Source organism: Danio rerio, chromosome 25 (genome assembly GCF_049306965.1).
Source record: "Danio rerio strain Tuebingen ecotype United States chromosome 25, GRCz12tu, whole genome shotgun sequence".
In the NCBI taxonomy this organism is placed as follows: Eukaryota; Metazoa; Chordata; class Actinopteri; order Cypriniformes; family Danionidae; genus Danio; species Danio rerio.
The window spans coordinates 4,713,230-4,739,277 of record NC_133200.1 but is presented as its reverse complement, the minus strand read 5'-3'; the positions used below and the strand labels follow the sequence as shown (position 1 = coordinate 4,739,277).

At 38.8% G+C, this 26,048-nt stretch overlaps 1 protein-coding gene across 13 annotated transcripts in view; it reads right to left on the bottom strand.

Annotated features, from left to right (window-relative positions):
* Window positions 1-26,048, bottom strand: part of eps8l2 (EPS8 signaling adaptor L2) — a 118,551-nt gene that overhangs the window by 5,834 nt on the left and 86,669 nt on the right. For all 13 annotated transcript variants that reach the window (XM_073942564.1, XM_073942571.1, XM_073942562.1 and 10 more), the window contains 14 exons: window positions 25,678-25,827; window positions 22,354-22,433; window positions 14,817-14,923; window positions 14,675-14,739; window positions 14,351-14,477; window positions 12,898-12,986; window positions 10,831-10,905; window positions 8,821-8,969; window positions 6,950-7,106; window positions 6,811-6,845; window positions 4,768-4,873; window positions 2,814-2,945; window positions 1,078-1,126; window positions 823-1,000 (listed from right to left, as the gene is read on the bottom strand). In XM_073942564.1, the coding sequence (XP_073798665.1) occupies window positions 823-1,000; window positions 1,078-1,126; window positions 2,814-2,945; window positions 4,768-4,873; window positions 6,811-6,845; window positions 6,950-7,106; window positions 8,821-8,969; window positions 10,831-10,905; window positions 12,898-12,986; window positions 14,351-14,477; window positions 14,675-14,739; window positions 14,817-14,923; window positions 22,354-22,433; window positions 25,678-25,827 (1,499 nt within the window). The remainder of the gene's footprint in view (window positions 1-822; window positions 1,001-1,077; window positions 1,127-2,813; window positions 2,946-4,767; window positions 4,874-6,810; window positions 6,846-6,949; window positions 7,107-8,820; window positions 8,970-10,830; window positions 10,906-12,897; window positions 12,987-14,350; window positions 14,478-14,674; window positions 14,740-14,816; window positions 14,924-22,353; window positions 22,434-25,677; window positions 25,828-26,048) is intronic.

Sequence of the window (26,048 nt, the reverse complement as noted above, 5' to 3'; positions counted from 1 at the left end):
CACACACACACACACACACACACACACACACACACACACACACACACACACACACACACACACACACACACGCACACACACACTACCGGTCAAAGGTTTGGGGTCAGTATGATTTTGAAATGTTTTAAAATAAGCTTTTCCTGCTCACCAAGGCTGCATTTATTTCATCAGAAATACAGAACAAATTGTAAAGTTGTGAAATGTTATTGCACTATAAAATAACTGTTTAAAGTTGGTTTATAATTTAATCTAATAATTGATTCCAGTGATTTAATGATTAATTTTCAGTAGGGATGAACCGATATAAATTTTTTGGCCGATATCAAAAACCGATAACTCTTCAGACTTGGAGGCCGATAGCCTATATATGGAGGCCAATAATTATAAATATTTCAAAATGTTATATTTTTATAAAGCAAACTTCATAAAAGACTGAACTGCTCTTATGAACTGAATAGTCTATACTCAAAGTAATTTCTTTAAGTATAATAGAAGCAATTTCTTTCTTTTTTAGTCTTTTTTATTCTTAAATTAACTATGAATTTTTTGTTTAAATAAAAAAAAAATTTATGTAATAAAATAAGTAAAAGTAAAATTAAAATTAAAAATCAAAAGTTACAGTTGAAGTCAGAATTATTAGCCTCCCTTGATTTTTTTTTCTTATGTATATATATATAATTGACAAAATTGTCAATTTTTGTGTTCAATTTTTAAAAATTTGTGTTCAATTTTTCTATAGTTTCTAAAGCGTGAACAAAGAATTTTTTTCATTCATATGCATAAGTTCTCAATGCACTTTTTTTTTATTATTTATTGACTCACGGTTTTGAGAAGCCCTTGGCGTTGAGCCAGCTGGTGACCTCTGCTGGACTGGACTCGAAGGTGAGCGGACCTGCGGACTGACGGACCACCTTAAAGTTCCTTGTGGGCTGATGGATCTTATTACTGGTGATCAACATGAGCAGCTCGTCGTTCACTTTATCCATCTGCTGAAGGTGACCTGAAAACACCCACAGAGAAACACATTCAGTCCTGAACCCAGAACAGCATCAGCTTCCGTATTCAGCTCAAACTCACTGTCTTTATCACTGCCCTGCGAGCCGGACGGAGACTGTCCACGGTACGACTGGAAACACACAAAACGGGACGTGAGCATGTATAAAGGTGCTGTATGAATGTTTTGACTCTTCTAAAGCATAGAAATACCCTAATATGTTAGCAGATATTTAAGAAACATGAGTGAACATGTGAAAAGCAATGCTAGGGTGAGTTATTCTCATTTAAATATGTGCGTCCTGTGTCAGAATGCCTGGCTTTGTTTTGCCCTCTATAACCAGCCCCCTGCCAGTTTTACCAATTATATTTTAGCACATATTTGTTTATCTGAAAAACGAAGATTCAGAATTATACAAATCCAAATGAGGTGTTCTTTTAATTTGCAAACAATTCCAATATTCCAAACGTAAATATTAGCTGAGCATTGTCCTCAATCATGCTGTGTGAACATACTTGTTTATCTGAAAAGCACTGCTAAAGTCAATAATTCTGCTTTGAAAACGTGCGTTACGTGTCGAAAGGCCTGTCTTTGATTTCGCCTCTATAACCACGCCCACTGCCATTTTAACCAATTATATTTTAGAGCACCCCAAGTTGCCTTGGTTGAAAACAACGCGCATTTTATGTCAGACTTAATGGCTGCTTAATGTACGCGGCCAAAAATGCGACCTCCGGTGGACAGTAGCAGCCTCCAAAATGTGAAAATATGAAATTCACGAGGTGTGTTTTATTTTGCAAACAATTCAAATATTTCAAACGTAAAACATTAGCTGTGCATCTCAATCGTCAGGCATGCTCACTCCTGTTTGTCATCAATCTGGCAACCTGTGTTCACATTACAGCGTATACATACAGAAATCAGAGAGTGAAATTCAAAACCTTTTAAAACATTTTTAAGACTTTCGCCAAACATTTTAAGACCTCACTGACACTTGAGGTTTCGACCAGAAACATTGACGACATTTTAACTTACAGTATATTCACTAAATACTGATTGTAAGATACTAATCCTGAACTAAAACGTTATTCATATACTGACATACCTGCCAACACTCCAGTTTTTCCTGTGCATCTCCCATATTTCAGACCCATCTCCCGTATTGTTCTGTCTCTTGGAATTAACCCCAAACACCCCCCACCCCCACCCCCACCCCGCCATCCATACCCCCTACATCCACCCCCCCCCCCCCTTCTAACGCGCAACCATCCCCATGCGCAACTCCACCCACAACTCCTCTATAATTCGCTCGCAACCGCCCACCACCCAAACCATTCCATCCAACCCCCCCGCAGTGTCCCAGATATTAAGAACCAAATGTGGGCAGACTTGCATGTATAATCGAGCAGGGGGCGCCTATAGAACAGCAGGAATAACATTGTTGCTTCGGTTACTGAAGTAAACAAAGCAGCGTTACGTCAAACCTAGCAGGATTTCATCGCTTTCATAAAATAAACAGCATCCCAATATTCGCAGATTCAATTCAGGCTAACTGTAGCATACAAGTACACCATGTATATTCAAAAATAATACAAAATTGAATACCTTGTAAGATAGCATTAAGACCATTTAGTAAATAATAATGTTTTATCAACATTAAATACTCTTTAAGACCCCGCGGACACATCAAGTGGAAAAAAAACTCTCTAATATTTTCAATTTAAGACTGCAATACCTAGTGTACCCACTAGGTTATCACTCATATATACTGCACTTTTAAAGCTAATTTATATCATTTTTAATTAGACTGAGTGTTTACCGGACTGTAAGGTGGGTCGATCATGGCTTGAGGGTCCTCAAGTTTGATCACATCCAGGATATTGTAGGGCACGTATCCGGCCTGACCACTTCTGTTCCTCAACTTCCACCACTGCTTACCATCCTCCAGCACCTGAAACACACATCCATCAGTCCTTAAAGGGTCACGAAACACCAAAACACATGTGTTGAGCTGTTGACAGTCGTATATGTGTCCCACACTGCTAAAAACACTATTAGGACACCTATATTTCACTAAAAAGTGTAAATTGGTTGTTTTTGCGTTATTTCAAGCAAATTCGTACTTCCTGTTTGAAACGAATTTTTGAAGCTGCGTCACGGCCATGACATAATAGCGTGTGTTCCAGCGTGCAGACTGGACGTCTGTGCCAGAGTGAGTCTTATTACGTCTTACAGTGTGCTGCATTAATGCATGAGTAAGGCTTGATTCAAACCAATCAGCGCGCTCTATTGTGCAACTTCATTAATATTCATTAGTGTCACCGTGTTTACGTGACATAGACGCCACGTTGTGTTGGCAAAACAAGCATGAAGTGTTGCTTTTACAGTTTGCTGCAGTTAAGTTTCGTTTTCATTTTCTCTCTGTGAGAGCTCAGCTGGAGTCACGTGTGGATTAACAGTGTACGCGACGCTCGACAACAATAACTTACGTGTCTAAGGAGGATTATTGTTTACCTGAGAGCTGTTCTCATCTGCAAACGCTGAGATCCGGATTCGCTTGTAACGTTAGTCTTCTCTTCATAAAGACTAGTTGCTGGTGATTGTCCTGTCTCTACAGATTTGGTAAGTGAGCGACCAGTGCTCTTTGTTTATTCAGTTTGTTCGTATCGAATTAAGTTAACTATTGCACTGAGTGCAAACATAGCACTGCATTTTGTGACCGGAATAACACACGCGGCTTTCTGACGCTACCTGCCGTGTGCATCTAAGTTTCCGGGAAATGCGGAGTTTTTTTTCTCTCATTCGCCGTGCGGTATCAAACATTGCATGAAAAATACACGCTTGCAGCAGTTCCTCGAATCAAATATCGCGTTTGTCGCGAGGGGCATGAATGAATTCCCTGAATGAAAGAGCCAAACTGCAGTTAAAGTCCACCATTTAATAATTTGGCAAATAATTCCACTACAGATGTCCATGTAGGTTAAACACCATCACTTTCTCATGTGTGTGTATTTTGACTGAAACTCGCGCGTGCCCAAATAGACACTCCCACACCCTCCCACTTTAGTTTCTCCGACACTCCCTCCTAAACAGAGCTGGACACGCCCACTTTTCTGACTTTTTCCAAAGTAGAGGTGTGAAAACACCTTGCTGAAACGAGGGGGTTTCATGGCCCTTTAAAAGTAACACTAAAATTTTTTTTCTTGTGGAAATCAGCTCATCTTGCAGCTTTCCAAGAGTTATAAGGTAGAGTATTACCATTTTGATTCAATTCAGCTTATCTCCAGATGTGGCAGGAACACTTTTGTTAGCTTAGCTTAGCATAGATCACTGAATCTGATGAGAGCATTAGCATCTCGCTCAAAAATGATCAAGGAAATTTTCCTATTTTTTTCTTTTTAAAGCTTGACTCTTCTGTATTTACATTGTGTACCAAAAGTGACAGAAAAAAGAAATGCCGTTTTGCAGGCTGATTATGACTAGGAACTATGCTCTCATTCTGATGAATAATCAAGGAAGTTTAGCACTGTATCATGCGCAATATTACGCAGCAGCTCCAGCTAGGTGGCTTAATAACAGTACAGTGTAGTATCATTAGAATTGTTTTTGACTGACATTTTTGTCCTGTTGCTAAATATGTACATTTTTTAAATCAATTTTTTTAAATAGTTTTTTTTTATCAATGCATACGTGTTTTAAAGCTACAATTAATCCGACTGCTGTCTTTGAGAAGTGCTTTAAGTATTAGAAATGTAATTCAATGTTCTTCTTACCTCCAGGATTTCATCTTGTAGCACCGACAGCTCGTTTGCATTTCGGGCCACAAAGTGGTAGCGGATCTTTGCATACTTCCGAGGAGCAGGAGACGGTGGATAAGACCTGTTAAATTGCAAACAAGTTGAAAAACAAATCTTCCACAACAGATGTTTAATAAGTACTGCATGTTACTTAAAGGGATAGTTCCCACAAACATGAACATCTTGTCATCACTTTCATTTCTACTCAAAAATCCCAAAATAGGTGACCTTGACCTTGACCTTGAAATAGGTGACAGATTTATTTAAAAGAAAACACTACCTGTTAAAAGTCTTATCGCCTATGTAACAGGGGGAAAATAAAACTATAAATTGAGTGTGAATGGTGTCAAAATGCTTGTTTTTGGTTAAAAATATTTGTTCTAATTAAATGAAAATCCTATGTTTGTTGTTAAGTTGTATAACACATCTTGGTTATAGATAGACACCTACAGGAAGGGGGTATAATGGGTGGAGTCAGCCAGCCATTTGTTCAGTTCACTTAATCTGTTGAGAGTGATGGTTGGTGAAAAATGGTTCTGCTCTCCTACTGATTTCATATATTCCTATGATTCTTTAGCCCCTTTCACACAGTGATACCGGTAAATATCTGGAAAATTTCCGGAACGACTTTACCGGTATATTCAAAAAAGCGCTGTTCACACAGGCGAGGACGTTACGGATATTCTCCGGAAAAGAGCATTCACACATCCATTCCAAAATACCGGTAAATTCTGACATCATTCACCACAAATGAACTTTAAACGGCTGCGCTTGTATTTGTAAACATTTGACTAAATTACAAACTCTGTGGATGATCAATATTGTGAACAACTTTCGCAGGATCACTTTCTCATGTCGAGATGTTCATAATATGTGCGTGTGCAGGCGCTCACAGGCTGTTTCACAGGCGCACGCAAAGCTTAAAGGTAAACAAATCAACGATCTCATCGATGATTATTTACACAGTTGGCATTAAGAAGAACATATAAACGTGATCTGACTAACTTCTAGCAGCTAAATGTGTCTGGAAAAATATTCAAAGGTTTTTATTCTCACAAACCACGCGGACGTAAATGCGTCTGACTGTTGTGATTGGCTAAAGCAGACGTCTCACGTCAGCATGTTCTAGACGTGCACGCGCTTATTACGGTAATCTTCCTTCTGCATTCACACAGCGCAGCATTCCGGCAAATTGCCGGTAATGTTACAACTTCTCTTTCCGGAAAATAGCCAGAACGAATTTACCGGTATTTTCAAAAAGGACCTGTTCACACATACAACCTTTCCGGAAAATTGCCGGCAATTTTGCGGAAAGGTCTGTATGTGTGAAAGGGGCTATTGTGTATTATTACAGTTTTTTTGTGACCGGACCGGTAACACTTGTTGTCTGTGTGGTGCTCTGTCTTTTCCAGGTATGATGTATTAATTTTCTAATGCAATGTTGTATTCTACATTTAGCAAAAAGTCATATTCATATGTATCAAAAAGTATTTGCTCAGTTCACTTAAGCTGTTGAAAGTGATGTTTTTGTGACCGGACCTGTAACACTTGTTGTCTGTGTGGTTCTCTGTCTTTTCCAGTGAACACTAAAAAAGTGAATGTGCTCAGCTAAACTGCTTTCACATGATTGTTACAAAAAAAACAGAACATATAAACTAAGAGGGGTTACACCTATCAAAGATTTAGGAACAACAAATAATAACTTGACTTCTAGTTTATCATTTGGTATCAGAAATGGCTTATATGAAAGGCAAAGGCCTCTAGATTACGATTATTTGATCACAATAAAATATGATCATGCCTTAATTTTTCATTATTTGATTAGGACAGTACGGTCTATTTTTGCTTAGACTAAAGTCTTGTCACTAAACAGAAATAATGTCCAGTATAGAATATAAAGTCCTGCTGCAGTGGAAACAAAATGAATATTGTGACTAACTTTTAAACAGAATTTGGTACAAATATGCACAAGCTCAATCTGTTCACACACAAAATTACACATCCTGACATTAAACTCACCCGTTTGAAGAGGGTGATGACTGCGACCCGAAGAACTGACATAGAAAAGAGTGAAAAGATGATTCTGATTTAATACAGAGAGGACATTTTCATACACAGAGGGATTTATTTATTATTAACACACTCATGAATTTGTCACCTCTTTGCTCCTGTATTCTGACTGCACTGGAGATTTGGGCATGCCGATGCTCTCCGTCTCCCATGGCGACGTGCGGAATAATTCCACCGGCGGTTCCCATCCATTGCGGAACTTCGGGACATACAGAGGAGCGCACTGATCTTTCGGCCAGTCAGCTCTAGGATACACAAAGACATGTCCAGAATTAGACAACATCATCATCATCATCATCATCATAATAAATATCAAATGTTTTTTTCAACTCTTATGGGTTGAGCAGTTCTCAGAATTGCTAAAACAAACAAAAACTTTAGACAAAATTTCAAAATTCAGAATAGAAATTATAAAAATATTTAAAGGTAATAAAAAATAAAAAGTAATCCTGTTCCTGTTTGTCATCAATTTGACAATTTGCTGAAGTGCCTAGTTTTTTTATTATTATTAATATTTAATAATGCTATCAGTATTGACTATCAGTCAAGACTGCTAAAATAAAAAACACATAATATTTACCGATATTAACAGAAATAGTGCAGCGTTTTTTTATTTATTCCAAAATTATATAAACTTACTGGCCACTTTATTAGGTACACCTTATTAGAACCGGGTTGGACCCCCTTTTGCCTTCAGAACTGTCTTAATCCTTCGTGGCATAGAATCAACAAGGTACTAGAAAAGTTCCTCAGAGATTTTGCTCTATATTGACATGATAGCATCCGGCGTGGTCTATCATGATAGCACCTGGTGTGGTCTTCTGCTGCTGTAGCCCATCTGCCTCAAGGTTGGATGTGTTGTGTGTTCAGAGGTGCTCTTCTGCAGACCTCGGGTGTAACGAGTGCTTATTTGAGTTGCCTTTCTACCAGCTGGAACCAGTCTGGCCATTCTCCTCTGACCTCTGGCTTCAACAAGGCATTTGTGCCCACATTTTTTGGACCATTCTAGATGATAGTGGGTAAAAATGCCAGTAGATCAGCAGTTTTGAAATACTCAGATCAGCCCGTCTGGCATCAACAACCATGCCATGTTTAAAGTCTCTTAAATCACCTTTCTTCGCCATTCTGATGCTCGGTTTGAACTGCAGCAGATCGTCTTGACCATGTCTACATGCCTAAATCCATTGAGCGGCTGCCAAGTGATTGGCTGATTAGATAAGAAATTTGCATTAACGAGCAGTTGGACAGGTGTACCTAATAAAGTGGCCAGTGAGTGTGTGTGTGTGTGTGTGTGTGTGTGTGTGTGTGTGTGTGTGTGTGTCACACCCAAAACTTAAAATTTTATAATAATAATAATATTTTCTATTAAAAAAAAAATTCAAACCCATGGACAATATTGGATTAAACCATGGATTAATTCACTAAATAAGTAAGTTTTTAATGATTCATTCAATATATAATATATTTAAAAAAGCACTTTCTATGATAAACTATAAAAATCATGTATTATAGTATAATCTATTGAGCTGAACACTGATTTTATACTCAGTATAATATATTAAGCCATTAAAAAGTTATAATAATTGGCTCTAGTCAAAACTTCTAAAAAAAACACAATATTTACTGAAAATTCACAAAATTAGTGATTCTGTACTGATCCATTCAGAAGAATATATCATATTGAGAAATGCATTTACTATAATAGATTAAATGAATAATAATAGCCATCAAGTTTATATTGGTCGACATCTAGTCAAAAGCGCTAAAAATTGAACACTTTTTTTTTCACCGGCTAAAATGAAACAATAAAAAATCTAAATTTCCCTGAGTAAATGTAGTGATTGACATGAGTGGGAACTAGCATCATCTGAAAGTGATAATCTCTAAATGAGCAATCATATTATCTCCGTGTATTAGTTTCACACTGCTGTAACAGATGCTGAGGGAAGGTGTCATCACCTGGGTCTGGTCCAGCCGTCTCCCAGCAGCTCAAAGATGGTCATCTCTTTAGGGGTCAGGTGTCCCCGTAGGAAGTCCACAGCGTCCCGGGACAGATGAGGAGAGATGACGGCACGTGGGAGATCGGGACTGCCAGAACTCTGCAGGATCTAAACTCACAAACACACACACAAAAACAACACAGTTTTCAATTTGCCTGTAAGTGAACTCTTATTGAATGAGCCATTGCTAATAAGCCTGCGTCATTAACATTATATATGTCTTTATGTATCTATGTATCTATCTATCTATCTATCTATCTATCTATCTATCTATCTATCTATCTATCTATCTATCTATCTATCTATCTATCTATCTATCTATCTATCTATCTATCTATCTATCTATCTATCTATCTATCTATCTATCTATCTATCTATCTATTTTTAAATATTTCCCAAATGATGTTTAACAGAGCAAGGAAATATTCACAGTATGTCTGATAATATTTTTTCTTCTGGAGAAAGTCTTATTTGTTTTATTTCGGCTAGAATAAAAGCAGTTTTAAATTTTTTTAAACACCATTTTAAGGTCAATATTATTAGCCCCTTTAAGCTCATTTTTTTTAATAGTCTACAGAACAAACGTTATACAATAAATCGTTATACAATAACTTGCCTAATTACCCTAACCTGCATAGTTACCCTAATTAACCTAGTTAAGCCTTTAAATGACACTTTAAGCTGTATAGAAGTGTCTTAAGAAATATCTAGTCCACTATTATTTACTGTCATCATGGCAGAGGTAAATAAATCAGTAATTATAAATAAGTTATTAAAACTGTTATGTTTTTTTTAAAATATGTACTTCATACATGGACAAATGCAAACTATTAATATATTAATTCATAATTGAGATAAATGTATCATAGGAGTGTGCAGTCATCCTTTAGTAGCATTAGCATTAAGGTTTCAAGATTAATATTTCCTGTAATTATTATTATTAATATTAAAAAAAAAAACGATAGTAATACAGTGCTGTCAAATGATTTATTGTGATTAACTGCATCCAAAATAAAAGTCTCACAAATTGTGTGTACTCAATGTGTATAAATATTTTTTAAAGTAAATAAAATGATAAAAAATATAAAAACAATACAAAATCTAAATATTTAAAATGGAATTTTGTATAATAGTAAATAATTTGTTTATAATTTAATTTATAAATATGAATAAAGATTATTCTCAACTATATACATCTGTAGTTAAATATATATACATACATACACACATATATATATATATATATATATATATATATATATATATATATATATATATATATATATCAGTTGAAGTCAGAATTATTAGCCCCCCTTTGATTTTATATTTATTTTTTTGATAATTCCCAAATGGTGTTTAACAGAGCAAGGAAATTTTCACAGTATGTCTGGTAAAATTTTTTCCTCTTACTTGTTTTATTTTGGCTAGAATAAAAGCAATTTTTAATTTTTTAAAAGCCATTTTAAGGACAAATTTATTAGCTCCTTTAAGCTAAATTTTGTTTTGATAGTCTAAAGAACAAAACGTCGTTATACAATAACTTGCCTAATTGTCGTAACCTGCCTAGTTCACCTAATTAACCTAGTTAAGCCTTTAAATGTCACTTTAAGCTGTATAGAAGTGTCTTGAAAAATATCTAGTCAAATATTATTTACTGTCATCATGGCAAAGATAAAAGAATTCTGTTATTAGAAATGAGTTATTAAAAACTATTATGTTTATAAATGTGCTGAAGAAATCTTCTCTCCGTTAAACAGAAATTGGGGAAACAATAAACAGGGTGCTAATAATTCAGGGGGGCTAATAATTCTGACCTTAACTGTATATATATATATATATATATATAGTGAGTACACGATATGGATGTGATTAATCATGATCAATCTTTTGACAGCACAAATATAACAGACAGGAGTCAGGAAAAACTGTGTGCATACGTGCGTGTGTGTTTGTGTCTTGGCTTTCTCACCAATTCCAGAGGTCCAAACAGGAAGTGTATGAGTTCTGAAGCGTTGGGGTTCTGGATGTGTTTCTTCAGTTTGGCCTGTAGAGGGAGCAAACACACCATCGACACTTCAATAATAATCAAACTGAAGAGTTCAAATCTGGAACCATACATTCACAAAACTAATGAACGCCATGAGCTAAAAAAAAAAAAAGCCTACTCAGAAATGTGCCAATTTCATCATGTTGTGTTTTGTTATATTAATATGAAATATTCTTTAGAATAAATCTACAGCAGGATTTAAAACATTTAAACAGTTAATATGCATTAAAAAAAAGATAGTTTGTGCTAAAATGTGCATTTTGTCATCATCTACTCGCTCTTTACTTGATCAAAACCAAAAACACATAATAAGATATTTTAAGTCCAAACTCGGTCCTGGAGGGCCGGTGTCCTGCAGATTTTAGTTCCAACTTTCCTCGACACACCTGCAAAGATCTTTCTAGTAGGGATGTCTGACGTGAAACTGCCATTTCGACACAGTGTCTAGATTAAAATGCGTAAGTGTTTCAAAACACTGCACTGGAGCATGATTCGAAACATCCAGGTCACGTGACTAAAGTGTTTCGAATCATCTGGTCACGTGACTAAAGCGATTCAAAGCATCGATCAGTTTAGAAGAGTTTCGAGACCCAGAGAATCTGTGTTTGACTAGCAGGGTCAGAGAAGACTTCTGTCTTATATAGCCTAGTGGGCCATGCGTGTGCTTCAAATTATTTTTGGGTTCCAACTTGTACAAAAACTGCGAAATCATGATTTTATGTATTTTAATCTTGTTACTGTTTTATAGTACAGTCTAGATAGGATACAGCTGTGGATATGCCATCAATTTAGCATCATTTTTGTAACACTGTAAAACAATAATTAATGTTTTTACAGTACTGTGATGGTTGGGTTTAAGTTTTGGGTTGACGTTAGTAAAATACAATAAATGGGAAATTTCATGAATAATTTAAATAATTCTCGTTAACTTCTGGCTACAACCGTGTCTGATCTTACAACAACCCTGTTTTATGACCAGAATAAGACATTTTTATTCACAAAGTTTATTCGGATGTCAGGCCAATGTTGAAACGAAAAGATACAAGAACAGCGCATTACAAAATGATATTTAAGCATTTCAAAATAGCTGTATCAGCCGGGATTCGAACCCACTATTCCCGCATGGTAGTCAGAAACCTTAACCGCTCCACTAAAACACTTAAAGCAGGGGTCACCAAACTTGTTCCTGGAGGTCCGGTGTCCTGCAGATTTTAGCTCCAACCCTAATCAAACACACCTGAACAAGCTAATCAAGGTCTTACTAGGTATACTTGAAACATGCAGGCAGGAGTGTTGAGGCAAGATGGAGCTAAACCCTGCAGGGACACCCAACAGTATCTGGATGCAGCCTTTATGATGCAAGCTGAGACTGCATCACTCAGCGATCCAATGTCAGACACAATGCACTCAAATGGAGCTAGTGACGTCACTGTGACGGGTAGGGTTAGGGTGATCCCATTAAAAAGCATTGGATGCAGCCCAGATTGCACTGCATCAGGTCTGCAGCCAGACCCATCTCGGGACACCGGCCATCCAGGACTATGATTGGTGACACCTAACTTAAAGGTTCAATGCTACAAAGTGGGGCTTAATAATACCTTAATTTGCTCAACTGTTCTTTGCTGAAGCTGTTCCAGTGCAATACATTAAAAAATGACCACTAGGTGTCACTGTAGAGGCTGGTTTCGAAAATTCAACACATTTGCTTCGACTGTTTCAAGGTTTCATGAAGCCTCGCTTTGCCCCCCACTAGTTTCTAGAAAGCCTAGTAAGAGCTTGATAAGCTAGCCCAGGTGTGTCTGATTGGGGTTGGAACTAAACTTTGCAGGACACCGGCCCTCCAGGACTGAGTTTGGACACTCCTGTTTTAAATCAACTTCCATAGTACACTTTTGTGTTCGACAGAAGAAACTCATAAAGGTTTCGAATCAGAGTGGATGATGAGATCATTTTCTTTTTCGGATGAACGAGGGACCATTAATAACCCACCAGCAGGTTGAAAGACAGTTTCAGCTTCTGTAGACAGTCGACAAACTCGGCTTCTGATGGAGGCTTAGCTCGTAGAGTTAGCATTCCCTCTGAAACACACACACAAACACACACACACATGATGTCTACATGAGAATCCTGTTTGTTTAGCTGGGCATATAAATCTATTTACACATGTAATATTTTCCTACATGTAACTCCTCAGGTTAGAGATACTCCGAGGACTAGTTTGCCATGGCAGTCATTAACACGGATGCTAAAACCGCTGCATTTTAGCAAGGGAAATTGAGGATGGGAAATACCACAGCCTCTATTGACCATGGGAGTGAAATTTTAACCACTTCTAACAAGCTCCGTTACACTCATCCCCCTAAACCTCCAAACTGGGTCACGGCACCAATTTTAGTCACTCATTCCACACAAATAATCCTCATTAGCATGTGCAGGTTTACCAGATCATTATGAAAACTCATGCTTAAAACAATTCTAAATGTAAAATCCCACTCCAGAATTAGCATGGCTGCCAGATAAACAAAGACCAAACATCAGGGGCGGACTGGCCATCTGGCAATTCTGGCAAATGCTAGAAGGGCTGGACCATGTTTTTTAAAATGTGGGTCGGTATGCTATTTTTTATTAAATTTTCTTTTTATAAGTATTCATTTTACATACAGGCAGTTTTTGTTTCTTGCAAGAGGTGAATACTATGATGATGATGATAATGATGATGATAATAGTAATAATAATAATAAATGTTAAGCATTGGCCCAATCGGTAATGGCCAGCTGGTTTCGAGATGGGCTGACCCAATCAGAGGTTACGCAGACATAATCAAAATCTGGCAAGAATGTCAAACAAACATTAGGTGCAACACAAGCTAATTGTCAGAGATGGACCGTGAAAAAAGGAAAGGCGGTGTCAAAAAACTCAGAGAAACTTAAAAATTGCTCTAAAATCAGACGCTGCCAAATGCATAAAATTAACTGAAATAGTCTCAAAAGAGGGCAGCACAATGGGTAGCACTGCCGACTCACAGCAAAAAGGTCAATGGTTTGAGCCTCGGCTGGGTCATTTGGTGTTTCTGTGTGGAGTTTGAATGTTTGTGTGGTTTTCCTCCTGGTTTCCCTCACAAGTCCAAACACAAAATAAATATCTATTAAATATCTATTACATATGGTAGTGCTTATATTATTTTACCATCTGTACACCAATAAAAGTAGTGAATGTGCGTGTCTGTGTATGGGGCTGTGTCGGTGTGATAATGTGGGCTGATGTGGCTACAGTGCCAGGGCTGATTTTTAGTCCCAGTCCGCCCCTGCCAAACATGGTCATGGCAAGTAAACATAATCACAAAACACTCTTCAAATGACACCAGATATAAAAACTAGCATGCTAACCAGAACTTTATGCAATGATTAAACGAGTTTAAGTGATTTAGACAAAAGGCATGTACCTGCCGGTCCTCTCTTCTTGTTTTTCTTGCTCCTGTTGCGCTGGTTGAGTTGTGCAAAAGCCTCTGCCGCTTTATGAAGACGTGCAACGAAGATCTCAATGTCGTCAAGAGAGCAGTTCAGGATTTGCTGAATGACACACACACACACACACACACACACACACGCACACACACACACACACACAGAGTGAAAACACACAGCCTGAGATACAGCGTTACAGCATCTGGGCTGATGTAACCACTAATCTGATACACTCAATGGTTGAGTGTGTTTCAGGTGTGTGTGCGCAGATATCCGATGTTACGCGGTGACACCAAACTCACCACATCCTTCTCGATCCGCTGGGCCAGTTTCATGTTGGACTCGGGGTCCTGCATTGACAATTCATCTAAGACAAAAACACTTGAGGATTTAGGATCAACGCAATGTAATGTTTTAGTGTGTTTATGTGTGTGTGTGTGGTACCTTTCATGTCTGTTGCTGCTACTCGACCTTTGACCCCAGGGCCAGGACTTGGCTCGGAGGGCGGGATGATGCTTTCTCGTTGGTGTTTCATTTTTTCTTGGTTCAACCTGATGTAGAGGAGAAAAACAGGGAATGTGTTGGTCAATATTTACACTATCGATACACTATCAATATTTGAGAGCTGTTCCAAAAGTCTGCCGCAACCAGTGTTGCCAGATATAGCTGACTTTTTCCAGCCCAAAAGTTGCCCAAAACCCACCCAAATGCACACACAAACAATCCCAAAATATTAGATTTATATATTTTTTATATGGGAAACATTCACACACACGCACACACACACACACACACACACACACACACTCATACACTACAGACAATTTAGCCTACCTAATTCACCTGTATAGCATGTCTTTGGACTGTGGGGGAAACCGGAACACTCGGAGGAAACCCACGCAAAGGCAGGGAGAACATGCAAAATATATATATATATATATATATATATATATATATATATATATATATATATATATATATATATATGTTTTTTTTTTGTTTGTTTGTTTTTTTTTAAATTAACCTAGCTACTTTAACTGTCTATCTTTTCATAATACAGCAACTAACGTAGCAGTCACAGAACCACAACAATACAGGCCGGTGTCCTGCAAAGTTTAGTTCTAAACCCAATCAGACACACCTGGGCTAGCTAATTAAGCTCTTAGGCTTTCTAGAAACATCCTTGCAGGTGTGTTAAGGCAAGTTAAAGCTAAAATCTTTTAAAAAATCTTTTCTTTTTTTTTTTTTTTTGTGAATTTATTGTTTTAAATTTTTACATTAGAAAGATAAATGTTACTCAAAATGTGCTTTAAATATTTATATATATATATTTTTTATAATTATATATATATTTTTCAAAAATGCTAGGGCCCATACCTGGAATTGCTTAGGGCCCCCAAATCACTAAGGGTGCTTTCACACCTACACTTTTGTTTCGGAACGTGTCTCGATTGCCCAGTTAGCGCGGTTCGTTTGGCATATGTGAACAGGGCAATCGCGCTCTGTTCCGCGCCAAAGTAATCGCTCCGAGAACGCTTGAATGAGGTGGTCTCGGCTCGATTGAAACGAACCCTGGAGCGGTTCGATTGCAGTGAGAAAGCGATCCGATCCGAGCGCGGTTATATCACAGTGTTTTATGGATATGTAATAGGCTTACGGCTATATGAAGAGAGAATTATGAGTAGGGCGGGCAGTTTCGCGAGTCTCCGGATGCCCGCAAACGAGTGATGATCTCCCGGTAATCTCGCGTCTCACTCCCGGTCATCAAATAGGCTACGTCGCGCACCCTTCTCACCCCTCCCCACAGTGTCTCTCCTCAGACACGCCGCGAGCGCGCACCCTGTCAATCACCATCAAACCACCACCTCTCCTGACAGCTGAGCGGGACGCTGCAAAATAAACCCTGACACTCTGACCAATGTGAGGAGAGTTTACTCGCACGTGACTTGTTTTAGCTCTTTTGGTCCGATTAGAAACTTTGCAGTGTGAAAGCGAACCGCTCCAAGAGCAAAGAGCAACAATGTAACAATTGTAATCTCTGTTTCGGAACAACTGAATCGATTCACAGGTGTGAAAGCACCCTAAGTCGGCCCCTGCACACACTGCACTTAATGCTGTGTAGATTACACTACCTATTAAAGTATATCAAAATGGGGAATAAATTCTTCCCATTTGGCGTTTAAAATTCTTTTGAACATAATGAGGTGCTGCTTGTCAACCAGACAACGTTTCTATGTTTGTTCTTGCTGTCAATTGCGGAATAAAAGATCAATATAGGGGCGAGGCAGTGGCGCAGTAGGTAGTGCTGTTGCCTCACAGCAAGAGGGTCACTGGTTTGATCCTCGGCTCAGTTGGCGTTTCTGTGTGGAGTTTGCATGTTCTCCCTGCCTTTGCGTGGGTTTCCTCCGGGTGTTCTGGTTTCCCCTACACTCCAAAGACATGCAATACAGCTGAATTGGGTAGGCTAAATTGTCTGTAGTGTATGAGTGTGTGTGTGAATGTGTGTGTGGATGTTTCCCAGAGATGGGTTGTGGCTGGAAGGGCATCCGCTGCGTAAAAACTTTCTGGATAAGTTGGTGGTTCATTCCGCTGTGGCGACCCCGGGTTAATAAAGCGATTAAGCCGACAAGAAAATGAATGATATAAGTGTTATGATAAACTTCTGCGACTTTAACCACAGCTACTTCATGATGCGCATGCACACGAAGGACAGTCAGATTTGGGTCACATTTTATTTTGATGGTCTGTTTGTTGAATTTAAGTTACCTTGCATCTACATGCCAACTAATTCTCATGAGATTATAAAGAGACTGTTAGGGTTGGGGTTAGGGTTAGTGTAAGTTGACATGTAACTTTACAGATTCCTATTTTTTTTCTAATGATATATAATGTAATAAATTTGTATTTTAAAAATAAGTATTTTTTCATATTTCTTTATTCTAAATCTTTAGGAAATGTTTTTGGTACATCGAAAAAAGTGTGGTTATGCTGTGTTTACTCTTATTTAAGTGGTAGTTCATCCAAAAAAAATCCCCTCTGTCATCATTTACTCACCCTTCACTTGCTCAAAATATATTTGAGTTTCTTTCTTCTGTTAAACGCAAAAGACAATACTTTAAAAAATGCTGATTGATGGTATAAACTGACTTCCATGGTGATGTTTTCTCCTACTATGGAAGTCAATGAGTACCATTAACCAGTATATTTCAAAATCCAATTCTTTATAACAAAATGAGGGAGAGCTGGCCCTTTAAAATGAAGTGGCAACACCCTGGCAATGGCTTAAACTAGCATAACATTAAGCTAATTTTTACCAAATTATAAGCTTTGCATTCTTACCATTAATGATTTGAGAAGATAATTATTTAATGCATTATGACAAGCCTAGATTGGGGAAGAATTTGAGAAACATGAATCACTTAGCAGTGCCCTAAAACTAGTAAAACACACCAGAAACCACCACACATTTTGCTTTAAACCACTCATCAACCACAAAGAAATGGCCTAACACTACCTGCTCTGTAAAGTAAATGATGGTGAATGTGGAAACCTTGATCAAAAAAATAGAATTCATTAAATATTGAAAAGCATAAAGCTTTCCATAAAGACAACCATACTACCAAAGGCCTAAAATTAATTAAACACATAAGAAAAAAACCACTTGAATTATCCTAATAACCCCTTAAACCCCATAGCAAACATCTAAGTGCAAACACCTCCTAGCAACTGCATATAACAACCTTGATTGCGACCATATTATAATCTTTGTTTAATTAAAAACAAGTAGGGTGAAGGCAATATCTAAATGCAGGTGTGTTTCGCATAGTTTCCAGAGCAGGGGTGTCCAAACTCGGCCCTGGAGGGTCAGTGTCCTGCGTATTTTAGTTTTAACCCAAATAAACACTTCTGAACCAGCTAATTAAGTTCTTTCTAGGTATACTAGACTTCCAGGCAGGTGTATTAGAGGAAGTTGGAGTTAAACTATGCAGGACACCATCCCTCCAGGACCGAGTTTGGACACCCCCTGTTCTAGAGCATAACAGGGCTAAAGAGTTCAGCTTTAACCTTAATTAAATAGCTGAACCTAACCCTAACCTTAACCTTAATAAACCCAGCAACCACCTAGAACAGGGGTCACCAATCTAGTTCCTGGAGGTCCGGTGCCCGGCAGGGTTTAGCTCCAACTTGCCTCAACACACCTGCCTGGGTGTTTTAAGTATACCTAGTAAGACCTTGATTAGCTTGTTCAGGTGTGTTTGATTAGAGTTAGGGCAAAAATCTCCAGGCCACTGGACCTCCAGGAACAAATTTGGTGATCCCCTACCTAGAAGAAAACCTCCTAGAAACTTCCTAAAAATACCCAAATAGTTAGTGAGTTATGACCCAATTATAAGCTTTGTTTAATTAGAAGGCAATCACTTAATGCAGAGGTGTCAAACTTAGTTCCTAGCGGGTCACAGCCTTGACGAGTTCAGCTTCAGCTTTAATTAAATGCACCTGATCCAGCTAATCTAGTCCTTCTGGCCTATTTGGAAACCACAGGTATGTGTGTTCAGAGCAGGGCTGCAACTAAACTCTATAGCCAGGCTTCACTACAGTTTGATGTTTGCCATAATCGGGCGACAGGTTTCAGAACAGACAAGAGGAAAACAAAAAAGCAGAAAAGAAAATGAGAAATTTTTAAAGACGAGACAGAAGAGACATGCGTCTATTTGGCTTCGATTTAGCAGTTTTGTTTATCAAAAATCATCAAAACCTGATTACAGGAAGTGTTTATTGACTCCAATATTACATTCAAATGACATTGACTTGCATATTTGACATGGTTTTTGACATGTTTTTGGTGCTGTTTTGACATCAAGGTTCTTCATAGAAAGATAATTTTAGTCCAGTCGAAAAAAACCCAATAAAAAAGAAGGCAATTAAAATCCTTATCCAGTAGTGATTGACTATAAACCTAGCAAACCTACCAAAACTGATTAGCAAAACACCTAGCAAAGGCAGACAACCAATCAAATTTCTCTAAGCAAGCTTAAAACAAAGTTGAAGTGTCCTTAAACCATGCTTACTTCTAGCAACCAACTTAAACTAAACTCATTTATTCAATAGTTTTCCTTCAGCTAGAAAGAAAATACTAGAAAAAGCTGTTTCTGATCAATCATGCTCCTTTCTGCAGATGAACAATGTTTTTGACGTGTTTCAGTCAGGTTTCAGGCCTCATCACAGTACAGAAACTGCATTAGCTGCTGACCGAGGGTGCATCTCGTTGCTAGTATTACTGGATCTTAGTGCTGCATTTGACACCATTGACCACAATATCCTCATAGACCGCTTAAATGCTACAGGCTACAGCCTGTCCAGGGACAGGCTCTACAATCGTTTAAGTCATACTTAGCTGACTGTTACCAGTTTGTGAAAATTAATGGACAGACATGGGATCCGCTTTCACTGCTATGCAGATGATACTCAACTATATATTTCAACTAAACCTGATGAGATGTCTGAACTAAATAAGCTAACTGAGTGTATTAAAGATGGTATAGACTGGATGACTAACAATTTTCTTCTCTTAAATTCAGACAAAACAGAATTATTACTTATTGAGCCTAAATCCTGTACACAGCAGATTTCACAACTCGACCTACAATTAAACGGATACAAAGTTAGCATTAGCTCTACTATAAAAGATCTGGGTGTCATATTAGACAGCAATTTAACTTTTGAAAATCATATCTCCGATGTCACAAAAACTGCCTTCCTTCATTTGAGAAATATCGCTTAGTTCCAAAGTATGCTATCCATCCCTATTGAAAAAACAGCTTAATCAACAGCCTAGGCTGGTTGGCTGGTGTTAGCTGGTCGACCAGGCTGGTTTTAGAGGGGTTTCGGCCATTTCCAGGCTGGTTTCCAGCCATTTCCAGCCTGGTCTTAGCTGGTCAGGCTGGAAGATGACCAGCTAAAACCAGCTTGACCAGCCTAGCCAGGCTGGGAGCCCAGCCAAAACCAGCTTTGTCCAGCTTAAACCAGGCTGGTCAAGCTGGTTTTGGCTGGAATTAGCTGGTCATTTTCCAGCCTGACCAGCTAAGACCAGACAGAAAATGGCTGGAAACCAGCCTGGAAATGGACAAAACCCCTCTAAAACCAGTCTGGTCGACCAGCTAAAACCAGCCAACCAGCCTAGGCAGGGATCAGCAGGGATCTCAGATGCAGAAAAGCTAGTTCATGCTTTTATGACTTCTAGACAGGATTACTGTAATGCTCTGTTTGCTGGCTGCCCAGCATCCTCTATTAATAAACTTCAGCTAGTACAAAATGCAAAAGGTTGAGCCTTCTCATTTATGGCTCCTAAATTCTGGAATAGCCTACCTGATAATGTCTGAGGCTCAGACACACTCTCGCAGTTCAAAACTAGATTAAAAACCTATCTTTTTAATAAAGCATACACAGTGCATAAGTTTGCGGTATGATGCATAATTCTGCTCCACACATCTCGTTTATATACACTATAAACAGCAGCTACGCTCATTATTCTCTTTATTCTCTATTTCCACCTAGGGATACTCATCCAGAGATTATGCAGTGCCATTGAAGCGATCCAAGACCTGTGAAGAGATGATCCCAAGCAGGGCCGGAGTGGGACTCTTTTTCAGCCCTGGAGTTTCAAGCCTCAGACCGGCCCACCTCAGTTCAAGACGGACTATATTAAAATAAGGTCATTTCCAATTCAGTTTCTAATACTCTATCACGTCTTTTTTTGAGAAAACAGCTGCTTTAGAACTTTAAATGTTCAACAACCCTAACCCTAATAAGAAGACTGTGGTCAAGTAAATAAATAAATTAATTTAAAAAGTGTGACTGCTGAGAGCAACAGATTCCGGAGCTAGGGACACCGGCCCTTGCGGCCAAAAAACGGACCGGCCCACCGGGAATTCTCCCGGTCCTCCCGATTAGCCAATCCGGGCCTGATCCCAAGGTTTCCACAATCCTGGACGTCCAGCGTTCTCGAGCCTCCGGTGCCTAGACTGCAGCTCTGCACAAGACGTTTGGCCATAGGAGAAATGGCCATGCCCAACTGAGCCTGGTTTTTCTTGAGGTTTTTATCCTTCACTTTCGCCAATTAGGGAAGTTTTTTCCTCCCCGCTGTCATCACTGGCTTGCATAGTTTGGGACTTGTAGAGCTGCGCATTGCTGGATTTGCTCTTCAGTGTTTGGACTCTCAGCAAACCACACTGAACTGAACTAATCGAAACTGAACTAAACTTAAACTCTGAAAACTGAACTGACACGGTTTCAATTTTAAATATAATCTTCACAATCTTCATAAATGTAAAGCTGCTTTGACACAATCTACACTGTAAAAGCGCTACACAAATAAAGATGAATTGCAAAATATTTCAATTTTATTCAAAATTTGTATGCGCTATGAATGTTGGTCTTTTTTAAACTTTGTTAGCTTAGCAACATGCTAACTAAAACCTATTTAACTAATATTATTCCTTTTAATTTTACAAATGTCTCATTAAAACATCGACAGACTCATAAAACTGATCTGAGATCAGGTTAAAGCAGTTGTGAGACATCTTTCAGGTCACTCATTGGGCTGCATTTCACTTAAGCTACCCAAGTAAGTCTGTAATGATGCTAACATGCATGCTAAAGACTGTCATACTACTATCTTCGATGAACTTTTAACCCTATTTTTTTTTCCCAAGGAAGAAAGTCACACTGCTTCCAAAACACAAGTCTGCATGTAACCAAAGCCCACAGCTGATACTGCAGCATCCCTAAATAAATGAGCATCTATTATACACAAGATCACAGCAACCTCAGGGTAATTGTGCCTTTACTATCTGCCGATCCGGTTACATGTCTTTAAGATCAGTGACGTAAATAGACGTACAGTCTATTCAGGACACATTCTGGCTACTAATTAGTTATTTAGTAATCAGTCATAAACACTCGGGTAGTATTAGAGACTCACTTTAGCGTCTGCGGTCGCATCTTCTTGCCACGTGCGTTGTCTCCCAGAGCGCTATCAATGTCAGCGTGCACCATCTCGGCCTAAAACACAAACGCATGTTATTATGCCCCTGTTTGCAAGTTGTAAAATAAGTCCCTAGAGTGTGTGTGTGTGTGAAGATTCAGCTGAAAATACCTCACAAATAATGTCTTATGACTCTCTGAAACTGCTCCTTTTAGGCTTTGATCCTTGTGGCGTTCTGGTGACTGTCGCTTTAAATGCAAATGAGATTGTGCTCTTTTCAAAAGAGGGCGGAGCTATAAATGCCTGTGTGTCACCATAGTGGCAGAATCAAAAACAAGACTAATGTCCTATGCTAATGAGGGGAAAGATGGTCACTAGTGGGCGGGGCTTTCCCCCTCTGATGACACATATGAAGTGAAAATGCTAATCAAAGTGTTTCTGCAGACTGTTTTTAATGAGCTGTGATTATGAAAAATAATTGATTATATTCACACACTGCTGACACACAACTGTGTTTAAACCCCTTATAACAGTGATTTTTGCATAATAGGTCACCTTTAAATATAACCAGCACTCGACATTTAAAAATAAAACGCTTAAAAACATAAAAAAACAAGAAATAAAAACAAGAACCGAAGAGAACAACTATAATTGTAATGGCTCTGAGGAACAATTGGTCTCATTCACTAATAATTATTGTCATTTTTGTATTTATTAATTATTATATTATATATATCATTCTTTTAGTATTAATTCACAGCATGTGCATATGCAAATGAGCTTGTTTTAAAACTCATTCTTCTAGTTTTTAAATCTTCTAAACAGTTGCATGATGTAAGTAATTTGCATAATACACGCCCTTTGTCACCAATTTAGTTCATAATTTTTATGGACAGAATTTCAAAGCTCAGCCTTGGGCTGGAGTGGGTCCGGTTCGGAGACCACAGGATTTCATCTCTCTTGTTTGCAGACGATGTTGTTCTTTTGGATTCATCGAACATGGAACTCCAGCATGCACTGAGGCAGTTTGCTGCCAAGTGAGACGCGGCTGGGATGAGTATCAGCACCTCCAAGTCCAAGGCCATGGTGCTCCACCAGAAAAACAACCCAAGCTCATTTTGGAAACGTAGCCCCGCGGACGTTTCTGGAGGCCGCGATTTACGTGGCCGGAGGTACGTATGGCCGCGTTTTGTTTTTTTCGAACGAACACTACGGGGCGGTGTGACGCCGCTCCTCCTCTTCGCGCTCGCCGGCTGACGGCTTGCCTCCGTGTGAAGGGCTTTCCCTCCGAAATCAGCTTGTCCGCTTAGCTTGCCGCGTTACGTCGGCGGAGCGGAGGCCTGGAGGAGGAGGAGCCGGCCACGGCGACGACCGGGATCGAGTCCGGGGAAGAGCGGTTCGAGAAATCAGGTAAGGTGAAAAACAGATTTCAAAAAATAAAAGAGAACGAGTTTGCAATGGGGCGAGAACACGACAAGATCCGAAAACGCGGTCAAAATTTTTTTATGGACGGCTTTTGCAAATCGTCGCTTGGATTTAGGGAAAGAGGAGGAGGGCGGCTGGGTCGGCCGATTGGCCGCCCGGCCAGTCGATTGTTCAGTCGTTCAGCCAGTCAGTCGGACGGACGGTCGCTCCACAGCGGCCTCCGGCGGCTTTTCAAGCGAGAACAGCGCGGGCGCGAACGGCGCGCGCTCCCGAGAGGCGTTTGAGACGCGAAAAAGCACGCACAGCGGCCTCTCGCGGATCCACGAAAACAAAAACTGCTCAAATACGTACGTCCCGGGACATATTTCGCGGTCTCCAGAAACGTCCGCGGGGCTACGTTTCCACAATGAGCCCGGGTTGCAGAAAAAGGTGGTTTGCAATCTCTAGGTTGGAGGAAAGTCCTTACCCCAGGTGGAGGAGTTCAAGCATCTTGGGGTTTTGTTCACGAGTGAGGGAAGGATGGAACGTGAGATCGACAGGCGCATTGGTGCAGCGGCAGCATTAATGCGGACAATGTACCAGCCCGTTTTGGTAAATAAGGAGCTGAGCCGAAATCAAAGCTCTCGATTTACCGGTCAATCTACGTTCCTATTCTCACCTATAGTCATGAGCTTTGGGTAATGACTGAAAGAACAAGATCTCGGATCCAATCAGCCAAAATGAGTTTCCTTTGAAGGGTGGCAGGGCGCACTGTTATGGATAGGGTGAGGAGCTCTGACACCCGGGAGGAGCTCGGAGTAGAGCCGCCGCTGCTCCACATCGAGAGAAGTCAGCTGAGGTGGCTTGGGTATCTGTTATGGATGCCTCCTGGACGCCTACCTACGGAGGTGTTCCAGGCATGTCCCACCGGTGGGATGCCTAGGGGAAGACCCAGGACACGCTGGAGGAACTATGACTCTCGGCTGGAACTAGAGGAAGTGTCTGTGGAGAGGGAAGTCTGGGGTTCTCTCCTAAGACGGCTGCCCCGCGGCCCAGCCCCGGAAAGTGAATGAAACGGATGAACACACCCAAATCAGCTCCATATACTATAAGGGCTTTCTGCAAAGCGCCACTCACATATATTTTGCATCCTATTTTTTTAGTGTGCTCCATGGCACAAAATGTATTTTATTTACAAAAATTGAGTAAAACTTTACAAAAAGGTTAGTAATGGATTTATTAACATGAGCAAACAATGAAAAATACATTTATTTCAATATTTATGTATCTTTGTTTACATTAGTTGAGGAAAAATGTCATTCATTGTTAGTTAATTTACAGTGAATAAATTGTTATTTGGATTTGAATAATGCATTAGTAAACATTAAACAATGATTAATAAATGCTGTACAACATTGTTTGTTATTAGTTCATGCTAGTAAATACATTAAGTTTTCATTAAGTTACATTAGGACTTCAAATGCCAATATATATATATATATATATATATATATATATATATATATATATATATATATATATATATATATATATATATATATATTTTTTTTTTTTTTTTTATATTTATATATATTTATTTTTATATATTTATTTATATTTATTTTTTTATTTTTTTATTTTTTTGTAGTTCTGATTAGTGTTGTTGTCAAAAAATGTGTCAGTGAAAGTAGAAAATATGTTCAATTTCTGGTCACACTTTACAATTTAATAAAAGATTAACTAATGAAACGTAATTGTAAAATTTGAATAGAAATTTGATATATTTTAACACATTTTTAACTACAAACTACGTACACTGACACCTATTATTAGAAAAACATATATACATTTATTTTTATGTGTGTTTGAAGTCTTAAGCTGTAGGTTGTCTATATTCCACCCCTGTTGTTTTCTCACCTCCACCTCGTCGCAGTAGAAGAAGTGAATGTCTGGCTTGTGTTGTTCATTGTCCTGACAGACGAGCAGAAGAACTGAAGGATATCTGGTCTGGTTCAGGAGCGTCTGACAGTGATGAACTGTGGCCAGAGGAAAGTTTTCAAGCTCTTCCTGAGAGATAAGAAAGAAGTCAGGAGAATTAGACAAACTCCAAATGGCTCGCCGCGACATCTAAGTAATCAAATCAATAAATGTAGTTCAAGATAAATGTGTATTATATAACAAATGTAAGATTAAATGTGTATATCACATTTTCTAAAAGATGAATATAGTACATAACTGAATAATGAATTACATCAATAAGCAAAAAATAAATAAAATTGACTGAATTG